The sequence below is a fragment of the Ustilaginoidea virens genome, chromosome 2 (genome assembly GCF_000687475.1).
Source record: "Ustilaginoidea virens chromosome 2, complete sequence".
Classification (NCBI taxonomy): Eukaryota; Fungi; Ascomycota; class Sordariomycetes; order Hypocreales; family Clavicipitaceae; genus Ustilaginoidea; species Ustilaginoidea virens.
Window position 1 is genome coordinate 213185 of NC_057317.1, and position 27557 is coordinate 240741.

General features: G+C 56.4%; 8 protein-coding genes across 8 annotated transcripts; 2 read left to right on the forward strand and 6 right to left on the reverse strand.

Moving 5' to 3' along the window:
* Positions 1–1730: 1730 nt before the first annotated feature.
* UV8b_01814 (uncharacterized protein) lies at positions 1731–2045 on the forward strand (the record flags this gene model as incomplete). The annotated part of the gene is made up of 2 exons (XM_043139312.1): positions 1731–1764; positions 1840–2045. The coding sequence occupies 2 exons, from the start codon at positions 1731–1733 to the stop codon at positions 2043–2045; spliced, it is 240 nt and encodes a 79-aa protein (XP_042995246.1).
* Positions 2046–2674: 629 nt separating this feature from the next.
* Positions 2675–3992, reverse strand: UV8b_01815 (uncharacterized protein; the record flags this gene model as incomplete). The annotated part of the gene is made up of 2 exons (XM_043139313.1): positions 2675–3551; positions 3664–3992. The coding sequence occupies 2 exons, from the start codon at positions 3990–3992 to the stop codon at positions 2675–2677; spliced, it is 1206 nt and encodes a 401-aa protein (XP_042995247.1).
* Positions 3993–8960: 4968 nt separating this feature from the next.
* On the reverse strand, positions 8961–9335 carry UV8b_01816 (uncharacterized protein; the record flags this gene model as incomplete). The annotated part of the gene is made up of 2 exons (XM_043139314.1): positions 8961–9163; positions 9212–9335. 2 exons carry the CDS (start codon positions 9333–9335, stop codon positions 8961–8963), a joined length of 327 nt encoding a protein of 108 aa, XP_042995248.1.
* A 2142-nt stretch (positions 9336–11477) lies between these two features.
* On the reverse strand, positions 11478–11721 carry UV8b_01817 (uncharacterized protein; the record flags this gene model as incomplete). The annotated part of the gene is made up of 2 exons (XM_043139315.1): positions 11478–11626; positions 11700–11721. The coding sequence occupies 2 exons, from the start codon at positions 11719–11721 to the stop codon at positions 11478–11480; spliced, it is 171 nt and encodes a 56-aa protein (XP_042995249.1).
* Positions 11722–14111: 2390 nt separating this feature from the next.
* UV8b_01818 (uncharacterized protein) lies at positions 14112–15389 on the reverse strand (the record flags this gene model as incomplete). The annotated part of the gene is made up of 3 exons (XM_043139316.1): positions 14112–14602; positions 14666–14963; positions 15030–15389. The coding sequence occupies 3 exons, from the start codon at positions 15387–15389 to the stop codon at positions 14112–14114; spliced, it is 1149 nt and encodes a 382-aa protein (XP_042995250.1).
* Positions 15390–17949: 2560 nt separating this feature from the next.
* On the forward strand, positions 17950–21275 carry UV8b_01819 (uncharacterized protein; the record flags this gene model as incomplete). The annotated part of the gene is made up of 9 exons (XM_043139317.1): positions 17950–18240; positions 18305–18755; positions 18826–18947; positions 19008–19223; positions 19325–20344; positions 20412–20483; positions 20550–20667; positions 20729–20876; positions 21002–21275. The coding sequence occupies 9 exons, from the start codon at positions 17950–17952 to the stop codon at positions 21273–21275; spliced, it is 2712 nt and encodes a 903-aa protein (XP_042995251.1).
* A 704-nt stretch (positions 21276–21979) lies between these two features.
* On the reverse strand, positions 21980–23524 carry UV8b_01820 (uncharacterized protein; the record flags this gene model as incomplete). The annotated part of the gene is made up of 1 exon (XM_043139318.1): positions 21980–23524. One exon carries the CDS (start codon positions 23522–23524, stop codon positions 21980–21982), a length of 1545 nt encoding a protein of 514 aa, XP_042995252.1.
* A 719-nt stretch (positions 23525–24243) lies between these two features.
* UV8b_01821 (uncharacterized protein) lies at positions 24244–26439 on the reverse strand (the record flags this gene model as incomplete). The annotated part of the gene is made up of 2 exons (XM_043139319.1): positions 24244–26317; positions 26390–26439. 2 exons carry the CDS (start codon positions 26437–26439, stop codon positions 24244–24246), a joined length of 2124 nt encoding a protein of 707 aa, XP_042995253.1.
* Positions 26440–27557: the final 1118 nt, after the last annotated feature.

Consider the following 27557-nt stretch of genomic DNA (forward strand, 5'->3'; position numbering starts at 1 on the left):
AAGGTAGTACGATCGCCCTTATTTCTGTATAGGCTAGGTATAAGGTAATATAACCGCCCTTATTATATGCGTTAGATATACGATAGCATAATCGTCCTTTTTATATGCATTAGATATATAATAGTATAGCCGTCTTCTTTATATGCGTTAGATACGCAATAATATAATCGTCCTCTTTATATATATTAGACATACGATAGTATAATCGTCCTCTTTATATGCATTAGATATGCGACGATATAATCGCCTTTCTTATATATATTAGATACGTAACGGTATAATCGCCCTCTCTATATATATTAGAATAATACTAAAAGCGAGGGAAGAATGGGTACTATAGGTATTACTATCTAAGAAGAACTACTATTGGTTCGAGGGGGAGTATTAATATCGGAAATCTGGGTTGATCTGATGCCTCGGACTAATATTATCCCGACCCGATAATACTCTTCTCTCTATCTTCTGTAGACTCTATACGTTAGTTCTTTATCGTATTAATACAACACAATATAATCATATTGCTACAATTAACAGTTTGAGCAACCCAGATTTTCAGCCAAGTGCGTTTCCCCCCATGATGCCGCGTTGGTGAGGAAGCAGCCGAGGCCGGAGCAACATCTATACAGACTCGGCAAAGACTGCTTCACAGAGCTCATCCACGGTACCGAATAGATTGAGTCCAGCAACCGTCTGCCCAATGAGGCGCAACTCCGCGTCTGTCGAGCTTCCTCTCTCCCTGCTCGATTCGCCACGCCTCGCCGACGGGCAGCCCAGTCGCTTCACGTCGATTGATACGTCTTGCCAGCCCGCAGCCGCATCGACCGTCTCATGACTCGCTCGTCGGTCGCATAAGCCTCGCTCGTCGGTCGCATAAGCCTCGCTCGTCGGTCGCATAAGCCTCGCTCGTGGGCCAGATTATCCCCGTGGCATAGCCGGCTTCGGCGGCTGCACTCCGAGGCGGAACTTTTTACGCCAATATCCTGATTCCCCTTGCCCACGTGGACCTGTTTTCCAGAGGCGAGCGAGCCAGCGTTAGTACTGCTTTGCTGGTGCTCGCCATTCTCGCAGATCCGCTTGACGGCCATCTGGCGTTTTCCGGTTCCGCCTGAAAATCAAACACGATGAAAGCCCATGTTTGGCCGTCCAATCTCCAACATCCCCGATGACCGCTATCCCCGGCTTGCCAGCAGCAATCGCCAAGGCGAGGCCCGCTGCCCACGCTGCAGCGTTGGGCATGACGGCATATACGGGCCCCGGCACTCGACTGCGTTGCCGTGAGGCCGCGCAGGCATTTCGAGGCCGTGACTCCAAACCATCGGGTAAAGCCTTCCACGTTGATTTGACCCCGGCCAGCGCACTCCAGACCGTGCGAGCGATTACCGTGGAGAGCAATCCCGGGGCTAGTTCGGCTTTAAAGAACTTGCTGGGATTTACCGCCCTAACTTTAAGCGAGTGCCACATACTAATTCAGAGCGAAGCGCCAAGGCCTCGCATGAAATGGGGGTCAATTCGGACCACCCATGCTCGCCACCCCCCCCCCCCCCCCCCAACAGCTTCCCTTCTAACGCCGCATTTTGAACGGCCGCGCCCCCGGTACGACAGGGGCTTTTCCCCTCAGCGCCTTCGAGCCTCGAGCCTCGAGCCTTCTCTGGGCGATCGCCGTTGCCGCTGGTGCACTAAGCTCGGGCGCTTGGACGCCCCTCGGTGACGCTTTGCGTCGCTGACCCCGCATGCTAGATGCTGGGCAATCAGGACGCAGGATACGTGAGCCCCGCGATGCTGCTTCCCGTTGCTGTACATGTCACGCGTGTGCTTGCTGACGCCTCGGCCATGTTGCAGGGGTCCAGTGTCGGCCTTCCATCAAGGTTCAAACTGGGGCCATCGAGAAGTCAAGGGGGTGGGGGGTCCTGGACACGGACACGGACATTGAGCTAGTTGACTGGAGAATCAGGCACCGTCAAATCTGGCCGTCCTTGCCGCCGACGGCACGGGCCGCCCCGGTATCGCGGCAGCGGCAGCGGCAGCGGCAGCTGGAGCGACGTTGACGTTGACGTTGACGTGACGTTGACGTGTCGTGCCGGCAGCACTTTCTGCGTCGCGGCGATTCCGGGGCCCGGCGTCTCTGCTCCGCCCCCAATCGGGCGGAAAACCCGGAGCAAGGCGGGGAGCGGCGCCGGATGCAAAAAACCACAACGGAGGCTTTGGCTGCGAAGCTCTCGAAGTCGGTGAGGCTGACCACTAGGCCGTACGGACGCGGCTGTAGCCACGGTAGCCGCGACATGAGAGTATTTTGCCACGGTATGATAAGCCCACTAGGCGGCAGGCGGCAGGCGGCGTACACCTTGGGCCAAGTTCGGCATGATGGACTCGGCACCCGCCAGATCACATGCGGCGAGGCATCTCGCGCAAACTTGGGCATCTCGCGGTCGAGGCGCACTGTCCATCGTCGTCGTCCTGCTCCGGCAAAACATGATTTGATTTTCAAAAAAACGAACGTGATCCTATCTACCCCGAATCAATCTGCTAGCGTACACTCTACGGGAGTTTATCCCGCTCACCCCAGCCCCTTCCCTTCGACCGCTCCCCTCCCCCATCCCCCACCGGGGCACTTGCTTCTCCGTGACGCGCACCCATTTCACAAAGTCAGAGCACACGTAGGCAACTTGCTTACCCCCTAGACCAGGTCCTTCTTGGCGAACCCGAGCCGCGGCTGACCCTGCGACTCGTCAAACACCGCAAAGACGGCCTTGAGGAAGATGTCGCCGTAAATGTTGAACGGGAGCCCCGCGCTGCCCTGGATGCCCCCCACGCACTTGTTGCCGTGCATGACGGCGTATTTGAGGTACCTGCCCGGGATGGTGAACTGGCGGCCCTCGATGTAGACGCTAAAGTTGGGCAAGACCTGGTTGCAGGGGTAGATGAAGATGGAGCCCCTGTAGAGCGTGGACCCGGGCACCTGGGCGTAGTAGGCAAAGGCGGCCTGCTGCTGGACGTAGAGCAGCGAGGAGCCCGTGTCGGCGATGCTGGCGCCCTGGTTGCCCGTCACCTTGGGCTGCCGGCCGACCTTGAAGCCGCTGGGGAAGAAGGTCCAGAAGCCGGTCGACGGGTCGACGGGCGTGTAGGTGATGTCGCCCTTGTACTTGGACGGCTTGATGACGCCAAAGTCAAAGGTCCCGGTGGCCTGGTGCTTGAGGTCGACGGTCCAGAGCTTGTTCCGCAGGCCGGGCTTGACGTTGTCGAAAAAGGTGCGCTGCTTGACCGGCCGGACGGTGTTTATGGCGCTGAAGGCGAGGCCCAGGAGCCCGTCGCTGCCGTGCTGGCCGGTAAACTCGGCTGAGACGGCCGTGGCCGCCTCGACGGCCTGCCCCGTGGCAACCACGCCACCGACGTCAACTGTGTCGGTGAAGACGACGCCTCTGGCGCCGGAGCGGTCTCCGTACGTAATGTTCCAGGTGTATCCGGGGAGAAGCTTCGCGGTGGGGGAGCGCCTGGGGTTGTAGACGGAGTGCCCGACCGACAGGTTTGCCGGGCTGAGAGAGGATTGAACCCATCTAGAGGGGGGGGGCGGGGGGCGTAAGTTGACATCCAATTGCCGGAATGGATCTTTTGCGCGTGAAGCACGATAACTAATAATGACTGGGAAAAAAAAAAAAAAAAACTCACAGGTCGGAGGATCCCGAGTCAAATTCCAGGTAGAACGTCTGGAGCCCAATGGTGACAGGACAGAGGTAGGACACGTCGTTGGTCAGAGGGGTTGCCACTACGGTGCCTTCGTTCTGGGCGGCCTTTGATAGCTTTACCGGCGGCACGGCCCCGGCTTTTGCGTACTTGTTGTACGCACGGAGGAGGAGCTGCGCCGGCGGCAGGCCATGGTGCGGCTTCGCAATCATCTTTTGCCGAATCGACACGGAGCCCGATTCCGACGCGGCGGCAGACCCGCCCAGCGTGGCAAAGATCACCAGCAAGGTGGCTGGGGTGAGAAGTTGAAGCATTGCGTCGGAGCGCTCAGATCGAGGATGAAGACGAGTTGGCGTGAATGATGAAGATGGCAGCGAAAGTCCAGGTGGCAAGGCTGTTTATAAGTCATGGGGGAGCTTCCGAGCGTCCAGGGGCAGAACCATCTCCTCGCCGTCTCATCGACGTCGGATGCGTTGCGTTTACAATTGCAGCCCCGTTTCGTTTCTAGGAGCATCGCCCGCTTGGAGCCGAATGCTGAGTAGAATGCTGCATCGACGGTAATGGCACTGGTTGGGTTATGGCTGGCACTCTGACGGTAAACACTTGAGCTGAAACGTGTTTTCATTTCATCATCACCGCACAATGCGCGCAACGCTGTATAGCGCTGTTAATAACGCATATCGATATGCTGGTCCTGGTGATAGCATGATAACCGACCATCGACCGCAAAATACCACGTTCTAATGTAGGAAGGTCCTGTTACCACTCCAAAGGCGCGCATACACAGCTCGGAAATGGTTAAAGCTCCCGTGATTAACAGCTGTCAGCCAAGCCGCTGTGTAGGTGTTGCATGAAATAAGGGGGTCCCAAGTCATTGTTGAACGAGGCGTGGCCCAACGCTCGGGTTTTGGGGTCATGGTAGGCGTTGTGACGCAATCACTTGGGGGAACTAGTGCCTGACAGTAGCCTCAGATTGAAAAACCATCGAGGCTACGAGGCCCTTGCAGGTATAAAGTTGCTTGATGCGAGTGGGGGTCAGATGCTGGATTGGAAGATTGTGCCTGGCGCTTTCATCTCGACGTCGGTCCAGGTTTATCCTTTTGGAAAGTACTCCGTAAAACATGGTGAAGCGTCGTGAATCGTCGTGAAGCGTCGTGAAGCGCGTCGTGAAGTTGCGTGAAGCTGCGTAAAGCTGCGCAACTAGCTCCAAGCCAAGCAGCCTCGCTGGTGTCGCGAGCGTTTACGCATGGCGCTTCGCGGCCGACCAGGGACAGACGCGTAACAAACAATTACCTGGGACTGCAAGAGGACCCCAGAGATTGGATTACCTCGAGAGGATACAAGAGCACCTGAGACGACCACGTGGGAATCCGCCCAGATCCGTGTCGGCTGGCGCGCGGCAGCATCTCGACAGCACGCCACCCTGGCATGGGTCCGGCCCGTTTGGCGCGTCTGGGGAAGCCCACCGCGGGACTGCACAAGACGAGACGTGTTTTGACGCGTCCGTGCTGATGCAAAGGGCAGAGGCTCGTGAGCTATGGGATTGGCATGTCGGCCGCTTTCTTTCAAGTTGCCCCCCCCCCCGATCTGCTAGGATAGCAATACCCGCCGTCGGATACGTTCTTTTCTTCAGCACCATGCCTATTGAATGGATTAGTATAGCAAACTACGTCAGGTCGTGCCATGGAGAGCGTCGCTTTGAACGAAACTAGATGAAAATCACTTACTTAAGGTGTCGCGGCGTCAGGACGGGTTGCAATTGGAAGCCAAGGTGCCGCGCAGTGCAGTATGACTGGTGGTGCTACTGTGCTGCACAGTACATCCGTCTTGGGGTTTATGAAATCAGGCAGAGGCAGGCACGGCACGGGCAATGCAATGGGTCTCCCCTGCCCCTGCCCCTGCCTTTACCCGGTCCTGCTTCCTGGTGCTTTTCCTGTTGTTGCGTGTTAGTAGGGGCCTAGCCCTACGAGTACGGTACGGTAGCTCCCGGCCATGTTGCTCTGCGACGATGATTTGCCCTGGTCTGGTACTTACATTTCCGCACTGTGATAGGTATGCATAGTGCGCTAAACGAAGCTGGCGTTCTAAAGTTGTCTGTGTCTGGCCCGTCGTCGTTTGCAATGGCGCTACGGATTACGTTCGATTCTATGAGGGTCAAGGTCGACTCGGGCTGGTGATAAATGCAAGGGCAATGCAATGCACCAGCTCCAGTGTCTTGGTCCAGGCCGCCAGCCGTGCGTGTCGCGGCGTCGGGCATTGATGGCTGTCAACTCCTGTCTGGTCGGTGCACGCCGCGGACGATGGCCTGGCCTGGCCGGCCCATACCATACATGCCGTCTGGTCAATTGCAACAATTGATTGATATTCACCAGACGGCTGGGGCACACCACAGCGGCCGCGCCTTGCTGAAACACCAGACTGCTGACCCCTTGCTGACAGACATCAATCATTTGATGCTCTCTGTCGCTGTCCCCCGTGCAGCCTTCATGTTGATCGGAGCAGTGAGGCATCGCGAGCGCGCACTGTGCGCAAAACTACGACAACCATTCGAGTTGAGGGCAGCATTTCGTCGCGCACAGTATACCAGGCTGGTTAAAAGAGCAAGAAACAGCCAGAATCCTCCCATTGCATCATCTTATGATACCAGCCTGCCTGTATCACTCCTTCACCATCAGGAAACTCATGATGCGATGCAGGCGCCCCGCTGTTCCCGGTGGATTCTCGTCCGACAATGGCAAGTGCTCACGACATAGTCGTCAGGCCAGCGTAGCCTAGCAAAATTGCATGTTAGCTTGGATAGACAATCGGCAATTGTTTGGCAAAATTCGTTGAATTAAATGTCAATGTGATAGATGCACTCTGATACGCGGCTTGCACTTGACGCAAGCATCCGAAAGGCAAAGACAGGAGCATGCAAAGTCATGATTGCACATTTGACGTCCAAAACAACTTGCGTTGCAAGGCCAACAGCATTGATACTTCTACACTCTTCCCTGGCCCCCTTTTCCCTTCAATCCCTGCAAACCAACAATCAAAATCCAAGCCAAGACCAAAGTCCGACCAAGTCTCCTCCCTTCAAATCCCCACCAAACAAACTCGAGGTAGGCAGCGGCGGCGCTCGAACCGAATTTTTGTCCCAACCTAAAATGAAATTTCCTTTTGTTAGCCCACGCGAATGTCACGTGTCGGCTAAGCAGGTGCGGTGACAAGGAAAACCCCAAAGGGCAAATGAAAGTACCCGACTTCCCCTCCCCAACAGGCCTCTCAGAGATACATTTGGTTTGATACAGGGGATTTGCAATTAGCGCACCGGATGTGCTCATACGATTAGCTGTTTCATCACTGAGGCCGGAAGGATCATTGGCAAAGTCCTACCTTCAATCATTGATCATCGATGATGAGGCAATGCTGTTCGATGTCCGTCCCGACTGGGATACGACCAAGAAGCCACAGCCTGAAATGTCGCCTGAGATGATTTTATATAGCCGTAGTCGAATTTGATCGCTTCTGGGAATAAAGATGAAATTGACAATATCTATAGAGGGAGATGTTGACCATTAGCTCTGGAACCGATGTCTTTGACTGAGGAAGACGCCTTCTCTAGGGATGCAACGCAGCTCGGCGTTTAACGGAGGGTGAAGAGGAACAGGGACTATAGGTTAGAAAGAATAAGAAGAGAATAGAGAAGATGATGGAGAATATAATGAAGAAAGGGATGGAGAAGGCGGTCGAGGAGGGGATGGAGAATAGGGGTTAAATAGCGAGTCTCTTGGCTGCCTTCCTCTCGTTTCTTTTGAACCGAAATCTTGCCATTATTGGCAAGAAGGGAAGGGGCGCGCGTTTAACTGCCAAGGGAGGCATCTTGGGAAGGCTTCTCGGCAAGTTACCAGACTGCACCTTCCCAGTTGCGCCCAGTAGAACTACACTTGAACCACACTTCGACTTTCCAATTGATTCTTGCCCCAGATGGTAAGCAAGACCTTTATGCTACAGGCATTAGGCAATTCGGTAGGTAGCTACTCGTCCTGCTGATGTTTGTGTTTCCGACTCTAGCCCTAGATGTTTTTGGCTTCAGAATGAGTCAGATGCAAGTTGGCTATGAAAAGAACTGTGCTACTGGTAACAGTATCCTGCGCCAAGTCATTCCACTAGGTAGGTAGGTTTCACTGATTTAGACGTCTGGTAGCTTCCCTCACTGGTCATTGTGCGAATCACTAGGCCGGCGGCCTGGCTTGACAGAAAGACGATGTTTATCCCAACGTGTGCAAAATTAACCGACGCTCATTTAAAAAATAGAGTCGGTTAGAAGTGGATTTAGTCTCTTAAAAGTTGCTCCAGTCCCTCTGCTAAATCGCCTGACCGAAGTTACTCATGACTAACTCCGTTGCTTCTCGAAAAGCCTTGTCACCACGGAGCTGGTGGCACGTCAAGACCATCGGTGCCTAGACGACCTCGGATTCTATTAATCCGTTCGCAGTTTGAAGGGCCTCTCTCGAATGCGTGAGTATATACTCCTGGCATCTTCCAGCCAGGGCTCTTCTCCAAATATACGCTCGCGAGGCCATACATGAATTAGTCTTCGTCACTCGCTCGGCTTCGATTTTCGCCTTTGTCTTTCCCCGCTGGAATAGCGGTGAAGCTGCGTGCGATGCGCTTGCTTCTTCATTCTACCTGGTCCGACGACTGCTCTTAATTGAGCTCGGGTCTAGAGCAATACTGTCTGCAATCCGCTATCCCGTGTTAGCACAACAAAACAGGACACAAAACTCCCTAGCGGCATTGCCGTGCCTCATTTTTACGCGCCGATATATCACTTTCGGTCGATTTACTTGAGCAGCCAATATTTTGTGAATATCTCGCAGAGACAAGCATTGTACAACGGCGCTGAAGACCTGACCGCAGCAGGCTTGAATCCATCTAAAACGTTGCCAACATGCGTGCGTTGAAGTTGTCGTCAAAGATTCTTCCGGGATAAGAAAGAAAAAATCGGCATAAGAAAGACAAAGAGACGAAGACGTCTGCCCCAAGGCTGGGACCGGAAAGTCTGGTGAGCCTTTGTAAGATGGTGCTGCCGTCCACTATGGTGCCGCTTCAGGTTCATCAACCAACATGCATGATGCTTATTCCGGTCAGGGGGCAAGTTGAACACATTTTTTTTTTTTTTCAATGCTAACCCTCCTGATTGTTGACCGAGTTCACTCCGATCCCCCTGGTCTCCTCCCGGGACACCATTCCTTCTTTCGTGCGCGTAAGCCAGGTATACAAACTTGCAGCGAGCCTCTTTAAGACCTAGATGAGAACGCGCCGCCAACCCAGCTCCACGCCCATTTGAGTATAGCCCACGCGGCCGTGGCTACAGCAGCGCACCCAGCGGCAACCGGCACCATGAGCCCCCGCATACCGAAGCTGGTGAGCGTGGCAAAAAGGCTTCCTGCCGGGGTGAAGGCGCCGTACATGTATGACTGGAAGGCGGCAGCAAGAGATCCTACCATGCGTTAGCCCTTGTTCCTGGATGATCTGACCAACGACGCACCAGCACCGATTCCGACTGGCCCAAACCCAAGGAGCAGTGTGAAGCCAAACACGCTGGCGAATTCGGCAGCCCAGGGCCAGTTGGCCAGAAGTTCTCTCATCTGCGAGCAACGCTCAGCGCCCATGACGGCTTGGCAGCACTGCGCCGCCCGGGCGGCATTATTGGTCCAAGTAATCATCCTGAAGGAGGTATGATTCAGAAACAACTTGCTTCCTAGGTGAGCTTGGCATCGGCTAGCACCTTCTTGCGGGTTGCTATATCGAGAGGGCAATTGCCAGGTTCGGGGTGTGTAGAATACGAGGCAACTTAAGATCTGGCTCCGCGATGCTGGAAAGAAATTGTGAGTAGATAGATATTGTAGAAAAGGAAGTGAGAAGAGCGAAAAGTCCCAGGGCCGGTGGTCGGTGCCTTAGTACCTAGGTAGGTATAGGTAGTCAGGCTGCATGCAACAAGCTGTGAATTCGTGAGAAAAATTCAGATATGCCTTTGGCAGCAACTGCATGCCTATTTTCATTGGTATTACTTACTAGGTACGTTCATCTCATCTGGATACGGACCGCGCTTAAAGATGTAGCATAGCTTCTAGGTCACAGCAGCAAAACTCTGGAGAGTCCGCGGTATAAATAAAACAAGCTCAAAAAAGACCAAGATGCAATAATACCGTTTCAGCATCTTCAACAACGAGTACCAGGATAGGTAAGCAGCCCAATGGAGGAAAAAGTTAACTTATCAACGGTCCCCAGGCCCAGGAATCGAGCCCGGCATCTGCGCCAATCATCAATTCAACTGCGACTGCTAAAATCAATCGATGCGACCGCGAGCCATATACATATGATGTGAATGCTGATCGCGCACCACAGCAGCGAGAGCGCGTTCCTCCATCGCAGCGGCGCAATTGATTAAATGCATTCAACTATTCTATTATTTTATAGAGGCATATTTGATTATCTAAAGCAGAGTATTATAACAGTCCAAGTAGCGACTCAATAACAGTCAGTTTATAAACGTTCAATTTTAAAAAAAAAAAAAAACTAAAAAAAAAAACTAGCCCAAGTCCAGGGATCGGAACCGGGGTTCTTGCCCCCTGGCATTGCGCTAATCTTGTCGTATCGTTTTATTGTAACCTCTGTGCCAGCCCAGGTGGAGCTATTGCATTTTAGTCCAGGACGAACATTTACTTTATAGAGGCTGTCGTCAAAGCCATCAATACGTTCTCCACTCCATTACTCTGTAGACATGCTGCAAAGTTCTCGTACAAAGCGCTTGATCTTCTTAATACTCACTTGTGCGCAACTGCTTGTTACTACTTTGTCTTTCGAAAGCCCTAGTGTTTACTGGCAAGCAGCGATAGTCAGCTCAAAGGCACACGCACACGCAGGTCTGCTCCCAACGCCTGTTTCATTCCGCCTGCCAAACTAAACCGGCGATTGTATCAATCGTCCATCAATCGAACAGAGTCGGTCGACCAACTAACTATAAGAGTGCCAATTGCGCACCGCTCTCACAGGAGCGCGTTCACCACTGCGACTAGAAGAGCAAATGACCCAACCAATGCCGCTCGAAAAATTCGGGGCCTACCCAAGGTAGTGGATATGTATGTAGCTTCTTTTAGTTTTTGTGAAGACTTCGATCCCCTAGGCTGGGAATCGAGCCGGAGCTTTGCTCCGCTCCGGACGCCATTTGCGTTTGTAACATGGGCTGAAGCTGTGACATTCGTCTGTTCCAGAAAAGTTCCTGAATGCGTTTCGCCCTATCCTTGCATAAAAGTAATGCGAGAATTGCGTGACAAATAATGATAGACTCGGCACGAGCAAGCGGTCGATGTTGTAGTATCAGGGGGAGACAAACATGAAGACGGCCTGTATAGCCGGGATAGGGCATGGGCCACCAACGTTCAATTGCAGGACTTTCTTCACACCGCCGTAAAGGCGAAGGAGAGCTGCACAGCCTTGGATGTGAGGTCGCCACGTTGGGCTGAGTAAAGCGAGCTGCTGGGTGTTCAAGAAGACGAATAGAAGGAAAAGGAGAAGGAAGAAAAAAAGGGCTCCGCAGACATGGAGAATGCTCATGGGTGAACTACAAGCAGCCTCCCCTCGACGTGTGAAATGTCCCCGATTCTGTAAAACACGCCAATGGCTGGGTTCGGTTCGGGCTGCTGACGAGACGATTGGCCGTGCTGAGGGAATGCGCCATGTGGTGGTAGAACCCCGTCCGAACGTTGAGATACGGAGCTCAGCTGGCGAGGCGCAGGCGGGACACATCGCTCTCAGCAAGCCGCGTTGATGCGATGAGCCGTCACGGCCATGAGGAAGCTGCGCTCGGTGATGACAGTGGGCGGAGACAGGAACTGATTTGTCAAAGGCCACTTGTTGCCGAGTGAGTTCCCCAGCTGCTCCGGGGCCATGACGGCAACGACTGGGCCGACGACGGTCAGCATGGTCACGGACTTTGGCACAATCTGCGTACAATTGCATCGCAGGACACAAACGGCCCTCAAGAGCTTCAGCCATGTCCTATCCCGGAGGCATCGGCTCAGCAGCCGTCACATGGCCAAGTGGGCGACAGGCTCTTGCTCCTTTCCATGGTTGGGGACTGCTGCTCAGGTGACGATGGCAGCGAGGGAGAAGCCAGGCACTAGACAGGCAGCCGACGGAGACCACGAGAAAGACGAGAAAGCAGGCCATGCCAACTGGTGTCTGCTTTGCGTCCTTTCTCTTCTCCCTTTTTTTCCCCCCAAGCCTTCTTGTCAGGCAGTGATGTGCGTGCATCCCTTTGCACCATCTCCCCCGGCGAGGGACATTGCTTGCAACACGGCTTCGTCTCATCGCCGTCAACCCGTCAACGTCTGCATTTCCCCACGCACACGCTCACGCACACGCACACGCACACGCTCGCACGGGCACATGGGCAGCGAGTAAGCCCGACGCGCATGATGCTATACTGCGCCATGTGCAAGACGGCTCCAGCCCAGTCCGTCCAGCACGGACCGACAAGTCTTGCAGCCCGGTCGCAGCCTGCCCAACGTCTCTGCCTCGGCCTGTTTCTTCCATGCGTCGCCTGCACCGCATGCATGCATGCCTGTGCCGGCATGGCTAGTCGGCCGGCCTGCGCCACCCGCAGGCTGCAATGCCTCGAGCAACCGTCACGGCCCACGTGTGACGATTCAAAACGAGTCGGTGGTCGATGGGGCGGTGCCTCGCAGACTGCAAGCTTGTTGGTTCTCGGGAGGGCGGAAACAGAACAAGGATGAGAAAGAAAAGAGAATCGGAGCAAGACGGCAGAAAAATAAAATACAGTAAAAGAATAAAAATAAAATGAAATGAAAAAAATCTCGCCTCACACGAAAAAGGTAAAGAAAAGGGAGAAGTAATGGCAAGAGGTGAGAATCAGGTCGCACCAGACATTATGCACCTCCCGCTCACCTACGGAAAAAAAAAAATCGTTTGAATTTTCGGCAACACTCCCCGGACCGACCAGAATTTATGCAGTGGAGGCCTTTCAGCGTAGAAAGAATGGTCGCAGACACAGAGAGGGTCGAAAGAAGGGACGGATAAGATGCTTGTCATCAAAGTTGGGACCAGACTCGGACGGTGGAGCTGCCTTGCATCTCGTTGGGGAAACTCACCGCTTGCCTAGCAACTCTGTGTTTCATGTTTCAAGCGCTGGTATGCATGCCGCATTGCATTTCTTTCGCGTTCGCTTTCGGCCTCGCTGGATCGCATGGCCTAGGTCTAGCCCTTCGGCGCGTCTATACCCTGTGGCGCAGCGGTTAAGCGCCAAGGGGCTGAAATAAACTGTTCTAGCTCATTCTAACAACTGCTCCACTTCTTATCAACTCCATTCCAACCTAACAGGGCCTAGGTAGTGAGATTGTGGGGCTATCACACTAAATAAGTCGTCGGGCTCGAATCTGGTCAGGGGAACCCGGGGGACCCCTGCCTTTCGTCAAGTGGCAGCGGGGCGAAGTGCTTTTTACATCGGAGAATTCATTATGGGAGGGTCTTTAGCTAGGGTCTTAGATGGCTTGTAGGGGGTATCGCTACTAGGAGTAGGATTTAACAAGGTCCAGAATAAAGGGATAGCAGAGAAGCTAGGTGGCACAGAAGCATTATAAATGTGGTCAATGGTAGACAGGAGGGCTCTTACCTGACCACCCAAGGTAGGTCACCAGCACGGTTCTTCCCTCTGCAATTATCAGTAGAGGCATCAGACCCAGCAGTCAGCGTTAAAGCCGACTACCGAACCTAGCGCACTATACTACTACCCCTCCCCCTTCTCCCGGCCAGTACCACCTTGACAGCACAGTATTCCCAGGCACCAAGCAGGCTCAGCCACTTGGCAATGCCACACAAAATCCGGGTCGCTTCTGCAAGCGGCTGCTCCTATCAGCTCCAGCCTCGCTTGGGATCACAAACACGTGCCCTCAATGCAAAGGCCCCGCATCGTCAATAATCGACACCATGGACGTATGCTCGGAAGGCACGGCAGAGGGGAGAGCTAATTTTGCAACAAACAAATCTCGGCGATGACAACCTTAAAGATGAATATTCTCGAAATGGGAGAGCAATTCGGCATGCATTGTGCGGATCTACTGGTTTATCCTAACCAGCAAACGTTTGGGTATGAGTTGGGGAAGCATGTTCATAACGATCCTCCTTGTGCTGGTGGCTTCGACAGTGCGTGGAACCTCGGCGTTGCGTTTGGTAAGTTGTGTAAAGTAGCCTCTGATGGGCCTTGCTATCTATGCGGGTATAGTCCAGGGACTGCTGGAAAATGAGCTCTAAAGTTCAACCGGCTTGAGGGAGCAGTCGTCTCGCCATCAGGCTGCAGCAGCACTACGATAAAAAGGCAATTTCGACTCCTTTTGCGCCACTCAACAGAACTCCGTTTCCGCATTCCGTTACACAGCCCAGTACACCTCGATCTTGACGTGGTCCACAGTGTTCACCCATCCGGTAAACCTTGCCTTTCCCCATACTGTAACGACGTCGCCCAGACGCAGGTTTCGCACGAATGATCCATCACCAGTTCCCCGGCCGCGTCCCTGGTCATCTAATGCCTTTCCAGCATCTGAATCTGGCTGCATGTCGTCCAAATACGACCACGTCACGACATGCTCCTGCCATTGCATAGTCGCCGCCTTGTTCCTTTGTATTTCCCAATCCGGGTCGCGGTGCAAGGGATGGATATATCTACATCTGTCCTCGTCGCCGTGCTCTTCATTGCTACCCGTGCTTTGCTGTCCGTCATCACCGTTGACGTTCACAGAGCCCACTGCACTTTGCTCCTTCTCGATTTCGGGGCGGAGCGGGCGAAGAGCGCAGACCGAAAGAGAGGGCTCTCCCGAGTCGGCGGATTCTTGCCGTGCATCGCTAGTGCAGCGTGAGTTGCCTGTTGACCAATCAGTTAGCGTACATGTCAAGGCATCAGGGGGAAACGGGTTCCCCTTCTCACAAGACTGGTCGGCGTCGAATCGTTCTAGCCCTGCTTCGAACCACGTCCAGGAGGACTTGTATGTTCCCCTTCCCTCCTGGCTACTCCAACCTTGGTCGTGGCTCTTGATGGTGAAGACAACCTTGCGTGCTGGGCTGAGCAGCTTGGGGGTGGGGTATTTGGCCAGCTTGGCAAAGTAGGCTGCATCTCGATCTGATTTTCGAGGAAGCGGTTTGGCTTCTGTCGTGTCGTACGCGAGCTGCTTGGACAGGGAATCTTGTTCTTGGATGTGCGTCAGGCCCAGAGGGTAGGATCGAAGCTGCCACGGCCGGCAATCTAGATTAGACGTGCTGGTCCGAGGAAGTTGGCGACGGCGAGTACCTACCAAGAACTTGTTTTCTGTCGCGGAGTTTCCGGCAATTCGCAGGGAATCTTGGTGCTCGGCCTGGTAGTCTATCACGTTTATGGAGTGTGCCCAGTATTCAGCGTAGTCGAAGATGGAGTCGACTAGATCGGGCGGAATTCTGAGTGAGCGGGTGAGCATTATACGGGTCACGGTGATGTCGAGCGGGGTTGGGCGGTAGATTCCATCGCGGCTGTCGCTCTTGTCGGATGGCTTCGGATGCGGTGGCTCGGGTGATGCGGCTCTTGACAAGGCCTGCATCCGCCTGAAGCGGTTGACTACCAGGTTGGATGTGATGTGCGCCATGAGGAAGCTCAGCAGGATGGAGACCAAGAGCTGCATGGGGGGTTGGGCTACACCAATGTTGACTTGAACTTGTGAGGGAGAAGGTTAAGGTTGGGGAAGGCGCGGGGAGGGGAGGGTGGGAGTTGAGCTGACGCTGACGATGCAACACGCCACTCCACCCCACGCTACGCCACGCCACGCCACGCCACGCCACGCCACGCCACGCCACGCCACGCCACGCCACGCCACGCCACGCATACGGAAATCAGACATGGCTGACGTCAAACGCACAACGGGCCGGCCGAGTGCGTTGGTGCAAAGCGGGGCTTCAAGGAAGATCGATCTGATCTAAGCATCTGGGTACTCCGGACATGTGCTTCGTACCTCGGGTGATTGATAATGCTCACATCATAATTGCTGCAGTTTCACGCCGCCTTCCATGCCATGCGTTGCCCCGCAGAAAAGCGGCGATTTGCTTGGATTGGCAATCCAGACTTACCCTGCGGTGCACTGCAGGATTGCCTCACCCCGAAGACGACGTCGATTCCGGCTTGGCCTTTGATGGAACGGATCAGGTGACGTGGCAACCATGAACCAACGGAGAAGTTCGCATGGCATCCATGTTCGAGGTCATTAGGCCGGCCCAGTCAGTCCCTGAGCCGCTACTGATATCCTCGCATACCCAAGTACATCCGTTGCAGGGGGGCAGAAATATAAGCTTCAATATCTGCAGGTCTCACCATGACAACTGCGTAAGCGCTAATGTGGCCTGATCATAGCTATCAACAGTGAGTGAATCAAGCGAAATCCGAAATTTGCAATCCTGCCGGAGGAGCTTCTGCATGCACTGGCTCCTGCCGTAGAGGCGCGGCGGCCAACGGCATGGACAGGGAAGGAGCTGACAGCATATCGGCGCAAAGCCCAGGGCGCTCCGTATACTTGCGACATAAGCCGGCCAATCCTTATCATCTATCTTCAGGTTGTCTCTCTCTCTCTCTCTCTCTCTCTCTCTCTCTCAATATATTTATTTATTTACTTATTTATTTATTTATCTATTTACTTTTTTCGGCCGCTTATCTGGTCTCGCGTTTCGGTTTTCCTTGGTCCTCCCTCCCTCTGTTGACATTCTTCTGCTATATCCCCATAAGCACTAATGCCGTGACTTGATGATCACAGGCCAACTTAGGTACCTAGGTACCTAACCTAATCTGCCTGTAACTGGTGGGGTCCCGTGGGCAAACAAGCCAGCCCGTGACAGCGGATTGCATCCTCCTGTAACGAACGCTCGTCGTTCGTGGCCCCCCAACAGTGGCTCTAGCGAACCTCCGTCGCCCTTGCCGGCAGCACAGAGATGCAATCTGCGAGATCCAAGCCATTTGCGCGATTTTCGGCGAGGCTGCATGTGACGGACCAGACGGTATACTGTACAGGGTAATCGGCCAGGATAGGTAGGTGCCCAAGTCAGCCAAGTTGTAGGGGAATCGGGAGTTGGGACGAGACAATGTACGGATTACACACCAGACAGCTGCGGGTCGACCCACAATAACTGGCACTGCACTTGGCAAGCACTGCCAGACGTCAACCAGAGCACTGCCACCCAGAGAAGCGAGAAACCTCCATATCGGCAAGCAAAATAATCCAAGGGAGAAATAGGGGAACCAAAAAAAAATCCGTTGTCGTCGCCTTGACCGTCTCCGTCCCTTCTCTGGCACTCATGCTTCCACCTGCCATGCCTCCGACGACTCGCCAGACCACCGCAAAAGCCCCCGGATACGACGCCGGTGTTGCACAAGGCCCATCACAAACACGCTTGGCCGTCCATCCTGGGGTGATACCGTGGCACCGTGACGCAACGGGGAGCCCCCTCGAGGCTGACTTTGGGTTTTGAACTTTGAACTCGGCTCCCTCCTCTCCCTCCCTGTCCGGTCCGCTTTCAGGCTCGAGTCGAGTCACCACCATGCCTTTTTCCCCAGTAAAACCCCCCCCCCTCTTCCCCTCCCCCTCCCCCCCCCCCCCCCCCAATGGCAAGGCATACGGCCGGCCAGGGGCCAGCATGCTGCAATTTCCCGTTTGCAAAGTAACCGCTGCAGCACCGGCGCTGAGACATGCATGGCTGCCTCTCAACATTCTCCGCTCTTTTTGCTCGCCTCAGATTTTAGCTTCAAACTGCTCGCCCGCGGCAAAACCTTGCTCATCTTATATATCGGAATCAGAGACATCTTCCCTCATTTAACCTCTTTCCCTCTTCCTTTCTTCTCATTCCCACCAGCTCAAGTCGAGCTGCTTCAATCGCAACACTGGAGGACATTACGCTCACAAGTCAAGCAGTCGTGGCGCCAACTGCTGAAGCCCATCGACAACCTACTCGGTTCCGTCCGCCATAGCCCTGTCCAAGCAAGACCAGCAGTTCAAGACTCAACCATTCTGGATGTTTGGAAAAAAAAAAGAAAAAAAGATCCCATCACCCTCTTACAATTGAAACTAACCCTACCGGCTACAATCGCCTACTATCCTCAAGATGCTCAGCTTGTCCAACCCTAACAAGCCTCGTGCCCCCGGTCTGATGGCTAGATTGCTTCCCCGTCTTTTTACTTCGGCTTCCACTTGGCACGGCACCATGACATGGCTCAACGTACCTTCTCTTGCTCACGATTCCTCTGCCGAAGCTGTCCTCATGGCATTCGCGTCAATGGAGCTAGACATGGTGCTGGACCATTTACAGACTCAGAGGGATGGACTCAGCGATCAGGAGGCTGATGCTCGCCGTTCAATCAAGGGCCCAAATGTCCTTCCAACTCACACGGCCCCCTCTTGGATCATCACGCTTCTCAAGGCTATTCCAAATCCGTTTAATGTCCTGCTCATTATCCTGGCAATTTTGAATGCTGCTATTCCGCCTGGGTCCTGGGTACGTACTTGCGCAGAAACCACACAACACGACAGGAATCCTTGCTGACGCCTTTACTCCACAGAAAGGATTCATAGTCTTGGTCGTCATGGTCGTCATCTCGGTGCTGGTCCGTTTCTGGCAAGAGTATAGAAGCAGTGTCGCCGTCTTTGAGCTTCAGTCGTCGGTTACCACCAATCTTGAAGTTCGCCGCCACAGTGGTGTTGTTCTGGACCAGAAACTTTCTACCCTAAGCGAGACGAGCTACAAAACCATGGACGAGGCCGACCTAGTTCCCGGTGACGTCGTCGTTTTGTCCCCCGGATCCGTCATTCCTGCAGACTGCATGATTTTGGAATCGTCTTTTCTCCGAATCAGCCAGTCGACCTGGACAGGCGAAACCGATCCTGTGCCCAAGACTGCGAGCGCGGCTGGCGAAAAAGGCTCGACCCTCTTTGACTTGAATAACATTGCTTTCATGGGAACGAGCGTCATCTCGGGCAACGGGGTGGCCGTGGTTCTCCGTACAGGCGCAGGTTTGTCCTCGACCTTTGTCTCAATAAGCACGACCTGCCTGCACAGGGACACTGATTTTTGTCCCATCAGACGTTCTTATTGCCAGCATGGCCAACGAGTTGAAGAAGCGTCGCCAAGCAAATTCTTTCCAAGTCGGTATCCGACACGTCAGCTACATGTTGATTGGATTTATGCTCATCATGGTTCCATTGGTACTGCGATACCTGGTCCCCCGGATGCTTCATCAGAAATCGAGCACTAACATTGTTTAGGTCCTGGGCATATCGGGCTACACCACAAAGGACTGGAACGGGGCCGCGACGTACAGCATCAGTGTCGCCGTTGGCTTGGTACCAGAAATGCTTCCTGCCATTGTCAACGCCAACCTAGCCCGTGGTGCCTATGTGCTCTCCAAAATGAAGGCAATTGTCAAGCGTCTTGACGCGGTCCAGAACCTAGGCGCCATGACTGTGCTCTGCAGCGACAAGGTACGATTGTAGAAAAAACACATTGTTGCGATTGCTGCTGGAAAGAAACATGGACTTGGATCTGGGCTGGGCCTCACCCTGCTGACGCCATTGGCCCGCAGACAGGGACGCTGACCAAGGATGAAATCACACTCTGCCAATTCATCGACTACGCTGGCGACACCAACACGGACGTATTGAAGCTCGCAACCGTCGACTCCGTCCTCCAAGGCGCAAATGGCAACAACATTGACCGAGCCATCCTAGACTACACTATGCCCGACGGCCAGCCCGTCAACGTGGCACAATACGTCAAAATCGCCGCCATCCCCTTCAACTTTGAGCGCCGAAGATCGGCCTGCATTGTCCAAGGCGCCACTCGCACCAACCTCCTCATCGTCAAAGGCGCATTCGAGGAAGTCCTCCGCCTCTGCACCACGGTGCGACAAGGCGGCGTTACGCTGCCGCTGGACTGTCAGAAAAGGCAGACGCTCGTCCAACGTGCCGACGCGCTCAACAAAGACGGGTACCGCGTCCTCTTGGTGGCTGAAAAGAAGGTCGGCCAGGTCAACGCCGACGACGAAGAGGGCCTGCACGAGCTGGAGGACAACATGGTCCTTGAGGGCATGCTCACATTCATGGATCCGCCAAAGGACGACGCCGCGCAATCCATAGCGCAGCTGAAGGACCTCGGGGTGGAAGTCAAGGTTTTGACGGGCGACAGCCTCGCCGTTGCCATCAACGTTTGCCAGCGTCTGCATCTCATTGGGCGGGACGACATCTCAAACGACGACGACGACGTGCAGGCCATCACGGGACCAGAGCTGGCTCTTGTTGAAGGCACGGACTCGTTTGACAATGTGGTCAAGACGTGCAAGGTATTCGCCAAGCTGAGCCCGAATCAGAAGGCGAGCGTGGTGGCAAGTCTCCGCAAGGCAGGTCACTGCGTGGGCATGCTAGGGGATGGGATCAATGACTGCATGGCGCTGCGCAAAGCCGATGTCGGCATCTCGGTAGACTCTGGCGCCAGCGTTGCCAAAGATTGCGCCGACCTGGTGCTGACGCAGAAGGGGCTGGAAATAATGGTGACGAGCGTGACGACGGGCCGGCTTACCCACGGCAACACAATCAAGTACATCAAGGTGAGTTTTATTGCCCGAACGTCTTCCCGAGTCCGACGCTAGCTCACTATTGCATGCGCCTCCTTAGATGGTGGCCTCGTCCAACTTTGGCAACGTCTTTAGCATGCTCGCAGCCTCGGCCTGGCTGCCCTTTACACCGGTAGGGAACCGAAGGCCGCGGCCCAAGGAAGCAAGCAAGCAAGCGCAAAGCTGACACGCCACACAGATGCTCGGCATTCAGATCCTGGCGCAGAACCTGCTGTACGACATTAGCCAAATCGCCATCCCCTGGGATCGAGTAGACGCGGAATATCTCAAGACGCCCAAGAAGTGGCAGACATGGGGTATGCTTATTCGCTGGCAAAATGCAAAAGGAGCAGAGAGGCTGTTGCTAACGGCACCCAGATCTCCTCCGCTTTGTCGTAGTTCTCGGACCAACCAGCTCCGTCATTGACCTTCTCACCTTTACGCTGGGGTGGTTCTACTACGGCGTCAAGACGGCGGACGACGAAAGCGCCGTCAGGCTTTTTCAGACGCACTGGTTTCTGCAAGGGTAAATGGCCACGCCGGGGGAACTCCGCCCCCCCCCCCCCCCCCCCCTTTTTTTTTTTTTTTTGCTTTGTTTTGTTTTCTTTTCTTTTCTTTGGCTGCATCTCGTTCTCTGCTAACACATCCAAGGCTGCTCACGCAGACGCTCATTGTGCACCTGTTGCGAACCGCCAAGGTCCCCTTTGTGCAGAGCCGCGCCGCGGTGCCGCTCTCGATTTCGACCGCGGCCATCATGGTGATTGGCTTTGTGATGACGTGGATCCCGCCTATTCAGCGGGCCTTTAGCTTTGAGCAGCCTGCGCCGACGTACGTGGGGTTTCTGGTTGCCGAGCTGGTGCTGTACTGCGTCGAGGTGCAGGTGGTCAAGATGATTTACGTGCGGGTTTTCCGTGCATGGCTGTGAGTGCATGGGTGTCAGTGAGGTGGTTGCTCGGGACGGGAATGGTTGTGTGTTTTGTACATTTGTGCATTGATGGGCCGCGTCTAGTCAGTCAATCGCGTGCCTTGCGACAATGGTTTGATACCGCGAGGGAGCTGCTGTCAAGACTGCTCGTAGGTCGCCAAGGCGAATTGTCCCTGCTCGACGTGTTTCCACGCGTGTCTACCCGCGAGTTGTCGTCGCCAAGTCCCTCTGCCCTCCCTCCCTCCTCTCTCGCGGACCGGATACCCTGCTGTGCCCAAGTGTTCTCCTTGCCTCCAGGTTTGCCCCGTCGATCCGAGTCGCACCGACGACAGCGACAGCCCCAGCCCATCATGACCAGATGACGGACGGTGCAGTCCGCGCAAGGCCGCACGCACAGGTCCGCTTGCCAGCCGCGCGCGACCCAGGCCCGGCCCAACACGTCCCTTTCAAACCTCTCTCTCTCCTGTCCCATTTGGTCTGGTTAGTCTACAAGCCATGGCGATGACCAACCAGCTTTTTTACACCCCGGTACCGCAGCACGCCGCCCCGTAGATGCAGCCGGCCGCCGCAAACCGCTCAAAAACAAAATAAAACGACGCGGGAAAAGGAAGAGAAAAAGAAAAGAAAGCCAGCCAGCCAACCACGCCCAGCCAACGCCATGGGAGCGCCCCGCCCCGCCCCGCCCCGCCCCGCCCCGCCGGCCGTCACTGCAGGAAGCGCCGGATGCTGCCGCCCACGTTCTCCAGGTCGAGCAGGAAGGTGTCGTGGCCAAACAGGCTCATCTGCTCGGTCAGCTCGACGTGGGTGACGCGGGCGTTGCCCCCGGCGCGCAGGGCGTCGGCAATCTCGCGCTGCTGCCAGGCCGGGAAGAGGATGTCGCTGGCGACGCCCATGACGAGGGTGGGGATGCCGCGCAGGGCGGACAGGCCCTCGGCCAGGTCGGCGGCGTCGGCGTCGGCTTCGGCAGCGTCCTGCGGCTGCTCCTGGTACGGCGAGGCGGGCAGGGTCAGGCTGCACTCCGGGGCGGGCGCGCGGCCTTGGCCGGCGGCGAGCTCGGCGCGGCGGGCGGCGCGGCGGGCGGCGGTGGCGGCCTGGGCCTGGGCGCCCAGGTCGAACAAGTCCATGGCCTTGCTGACGTAGAGCAGCGAGTTGGGGTCGTAGCCGAGGCACCACTTGTCGCCGGCGTGGTCGAGGTACGTCTCGACGAGAAAGTCGGGGCACAGGGCGGGCGGCTTGGCCGGGTCGGCGCGGCGGCGGCCGAAGCGGCGGTCCCACTCGGGCCCGGAGCGGTAGGTGACGGTGGCGATCTCGCGGGCCAGCTTCATGCCGGCGTGCGGGGGCACGGCGTCGTAGTAGAAGCCCCGGTTCCAGAGGGGGTCCATCATCAGCACCTGGCGCTGGGTGTGGCGCATGGCGATGCCGTAGGGGTGGGAGCGCGCGCAGCCCGAGACGCTGACGACGCGGCGCACGCGCGAGGGGAACAGGGCGCCCGCCGCGAGGGCCTGCATGCCGCCCATGGAGCTGCCCACGGCGGCGTGCAGCGGCCCGACGCCCAGGTGCCGCAGCAGGCGGAACTGGGCGCGCACCATGTCCTGCACCGTCAGGACGGGGAAGCGCGTGGCGTAGCGCTCCCCGTTGCCCGGGTCGACGCTGCTCGGGCCCGTGGACCCGTGGCACCCGCCCAGCACGTTGGTGCACACCACGTGGAAGCGGTCCGTGTCGAGCGGCGCCCCGGGCCCGATGAAGCGCTCCCACCACCCGGGCTGCGCGTTGGCGCGGGTCGACCGCGCGTGCGACGACGCCGAGAGCCCCGTGTGCAGCAGGATCGCGTTGCTGCCGTCGGCGTTGAGCTCGCCCCACGTCTCGTACGCGATGTCGAACTCGGGCAGGATGCCGCCCCAGTCCAGGAGCAGCGGCTCCTTGCAGCGGTACACCTCGGTCGCGCCCGACGTGTACGACGGCTCGGGGCCCGACGACGCCGACGCCGACGCCGACCCCAGCCTCGACTGCAGGCTGGCCGAGCGGCTTTCCAGCGCGTCTAGGCAGGGGAACGCCATGGCCGGGTTCGACGCCGCGCCGGCCCTCGACGAGAAGGGGTGCCGGGCCCGAGGGGCATGGTCACGCAGACGAGCCGACGACGGCCGTGTCGGTGCCGGTGCCGGTGTCGGTATCGGTGTCGGTGTCGGTGCTGGTGTCTGGAGGGCGAGTGGTTTCGAGAGCTGGCGGGCGACCTTGACCAGCCGCGTCATTTTTTCCAAGACGCTTGGGAAACTGCTTTCCCCCCCCGCAAAAGCGACAATCGAAAGGAAGGAGGAAGTTGAGTTGGGCCGAGCCCATCCATGTTCGTCGACGGACGAGTTCGGAGGCGGATGAGTAAGCAGGCGGTTCTCGCCAAGCACACCATTTCACGTGCCCCAAGGGATACTTGGCCCCCCTCGAGCATGTTGACGAGAAGGGACGCACTGGCTGCTCGGCGCAAAATGTTTCCCGGCGCATCGGGCCCAGTCGATCGATTGATGGCCTGTCCTTGGAACAAATAAATCGATGCATGTTGCAATAGCGTCGTGCCGGCATCCGCTCCGGCATCCGCTCCGGCATCCGCTCCGGCATCCGCTCCGGCATCCGCCCCAGAAGTGGCTACGGGCGGCAGTTTGCGGTAGCAGAGGCATGCACGGACAGAGAGCATGGCTGTCGCAAACGTCTCCGCTAGCAGCGCGGCCATGCCGGGCTCGGCTGCTTAGACTCATGCTTTACCACTTATCAACCAACAGCTGTCCGACCAGCGATATATACACGCCTATGTACAGCAGACGCAAAACATATCCCAGATACCCAATACATCCCACGGTCATCCAATCTTCGTGTCAAGCCCTGATTCTTTGCCCTTCCCAGCCAGCAGGCTGTACTCGGGGAAAAAAAACGAAAAAAAGAAAAAAAGAAAAAAAGTCATTCCCTGTACACCCCCCTGCTAAATGTGGGTTGCGGCAAAATGGGCGGCACTCGGCGACTTGAACGGAGACGTACATCTGTCGTGGTTTACCAATAAAGGCAAACTTGCTGCCGCCAATCTCGGAGGCGCCTTCTTTGCCATGACGCGTCCGGAGTTTCCAGCGCTGGACCTCGGTCGCCCGTCAATCGATGGAAATTCGCCCACCGTTGCTGCTGAGCCTGGGGGCTCGTGGCCATTGGCCGGCCCGAATGTGTTGTTGCTCGAGCCGGACAGGCTCGTCTCTAACGATGGCAATGTCGGGCTGGGCATAAGCGCCGTGGCTGAAGTTGGCGTGGAGAGGCCCGGGCTCCCTCCAAAGCTCGCGCACGCGCGATTCGGTGTCAGCGGCGCAGGCATAGCCGATCGACGAGGCTTGGACCGGTCAAAATCCAGCCATGCGGGAAATGACAAGACCCCCGAGTCCGGCGCGACGTCGGGCGTGGGCGCTGGGCTAGTCTGAGGGGTCTGAGGGGGTTCCAGTCGACGCCCGCGGGGCAGGCCTTTGGAGACGGGAAAGTCTCCTCTCAAAGGGGGCTTCGAAAACGGACTGCAGGGCAGTCTCTGTCCGGGCCAGGCCCGAGTCTCATCCAAGCCCTTGTGGCGACCGTCACTGCTCAAGTCTGTTGGCGACCCATCCGGGCTTCTTGTACTCGGTTCCAAGCCATCAAGCGGGGGTGCAAATGCAAGGGATCGGAGTGGCCTTGGCGGCGGGGCTCGGCACGAGCTGGCCGAACCGAAGCGAGACTGGAAGCCTTGCCGCGGTCTGAACCTTGCCGACTCTCCGGGAGGCTGAGGAAGCTGATCAATCAACGCAGAGTTGCTTGTTTGGTCCTCGGAAGCCTGCGTCGGTGCCGGCGAAGCTGACCCTTCCCGCTCCCCGGCGTGGGGCCCAGAAACCGACCAACTGCTGAGCCGTTTGTTCGGCTTGACTTGCCCATCGTTGGACGAGCCTCGGGATAGTCGTGAAGTCATGACATGTTCCAAGCAAGTCGTTTCCTCCCCGACGGTGGTATTGCTCGCAGTCTTGGTCACCGTCTCTCCGAAGTCAAAGTCCGCAAAGTTACCGCTGAACCTTTCCGTTGACAAATGCATCGTAGTTGCGCGGCGGTGTCCTTCCTCAAACTCTAGGGCGCAACTCGGTCTTCTAGGTTGGTGGAAGGCCAAAGTGTCGCGTCTGACGGGGACGTTTCGGACAACTGGACCTTCGGTGCGCTCTTCGCTCGTTCCTCGGACAGATGTTGCTGGGCTGGGCAAAGGCTCCATTTCCGGGACATCTGACTGTGTCAACGCGCCGGAAGCATTGGCTTTGAATTCGCCAGCCGAGGGATAGATGCCAGAGGTGTCATCGTTGAGGGATGATGAGGCTGCTGCGTCGGAATATCTGTGTGATGCTGGCGGCGATGGATGCCCATTAAGGATGACGGTTTCTTCGGCTGAATTTTGGGCGTGACTGGGCGCAGGATATCCAGAGGCCGTCGCAGCGGCAGCGGCGGCGGCGGCGGCGGCGGTTGCTGTTGTCGGCTTGCTCGGTTCCACACGGCCGTGTGCCCCATCCGTCTGGCCTACGTTGCTCGGGGGGGTAACAGCGACAGCTGGAACCGTCGCAGCAACCGCGGCAGCAGGCCCGGGGCGCTGGCTCGTCTGGTCCTTGCCAAAGTGAACGTCCAACGGGTTCACCCACTCTGCGTTCCTCGATGCCGCAGGTCTGTTCGGGTTTCCGGGTCGAATTCCGGAACCACCCAAGGCGGCAGGCAGAGCGGCGACGGGGCCGAGATGCAAATCCGAGGAGACGTGTCGCAAACTGCCCACGCTTGGCCGTCGCTTCGGGGGCTCCAAATCCACCAATGACGAGGTCACGGCGCGGTTCTTGAAAACGGAGCGCCAGTTGGAGCTGCCCTGTGCCGAGTTTGGGGTCGCTGGACAGGTATCCGACGTCGGAAGCTGCGGCCGCGAGAAGTTGTGGCCAAAGTACTGGCCCTCACCCAAGGTGTTTTGGTCGACGCGGTTCCGCTTGTGCGGCGCCTTGGTTTCCTTGGCTCCGCTGCGACGGTTCCTGATGAGCAGCAATTAATACGGGCCATTTTTGGTCGGATGGCCGGCCTAGCGGCGAAGTGGCAGAACATACTGGGATTTTTTCCTGTCACTGCCGAGCTTCAATCCAAACAAGGAGACCATTTTCCCACGCTGTAAGCAGGAAAGAAAAGGAAGGCAGGAAAGAGAAAAAGAACGAAAAAAAGAACAAAAAAAAAAAAAGAGAGAGCGAGTAGGGAACGATGGGCTGGAATTAGCCCTTCCGGATGATGAGCTCGCCGTGGAGCTTCACCTGCCGGCAATTTCAGCGCGTCACAAGCAGGAGAGCCTCGCAATGTTGCCAGACGGGTTTCCGGAAAGAGTAGGTCGGTTCACGGGGGGGGGGGGCGCAGATTCCGTGGCAGGCTGGACGGGCGCATTCGGTGAGCTGACCAAATCGCAGTTGCAGCCTCCTCGGCCTTTCGGCGTCTTTGAGCAGGTCTGGTTGGTTTGGCGCCGGCGGAAATGCCAGCACTGAGGTGCTCGAGCAAACCAGGGGCGCCCAAGGAGGGCCAGGTTTTGGAAACGAAGCGAACGAGTCTTGGTCGGCAGCAGGAAAAGAGACAAACGAGTCTGGTCGGTCGACAGCTGGTCGGCCGACAGCAGGGGCCGGGCGGAGCTGGCTCTTTCCTCGCCACCCACCAGGTGCTGCGCGGGAAGGAGCAACTAACTGGCCGACTACCTATGTAATGTAACTGACCGCCGACTGATGACTTCAATGTTAGGTACTGACCAACCGACTGGCTGGGCGACGCGGACCAGCGCCGGGCAAAGGACAGGAGAAGGAGAGGGCCAGACGTCTGGCGACGAGAGTGAGCCTGGAGAACAGAGGGAAGATGCGCTCGACGGCGGGATCCTGCGGCAGGAACTTTGAATGCGTCGAAAGAAAAGGGCCCGGGGGCGAAAAGGGCTTTCTTGGAAAAGGCGAGAGATATAGAGGCTCCAAGGTCCCCCCCTTGCCGACCTGAATAAGTGACCCCCGACGGACCCATCGTCAGTCGTCAATGTAGGTCGGTCACCGTCAACCCCCCTTGCGCCCCTTACCCGCCAAGCCGTCTGACTAAGGTCTGCGAGGCCGACCCCGTCTTGCAAGCCCTGTCGAATGGATCGCCGGACCGGCATGGGCTTGCAACTCGGACTATGAGCATGGGCCTGGGATTGACGGGTCAGGGTTCATTGGTCTGGGGGGCTTGATTGACGAGCCCACCACCACCAGGCTGGGT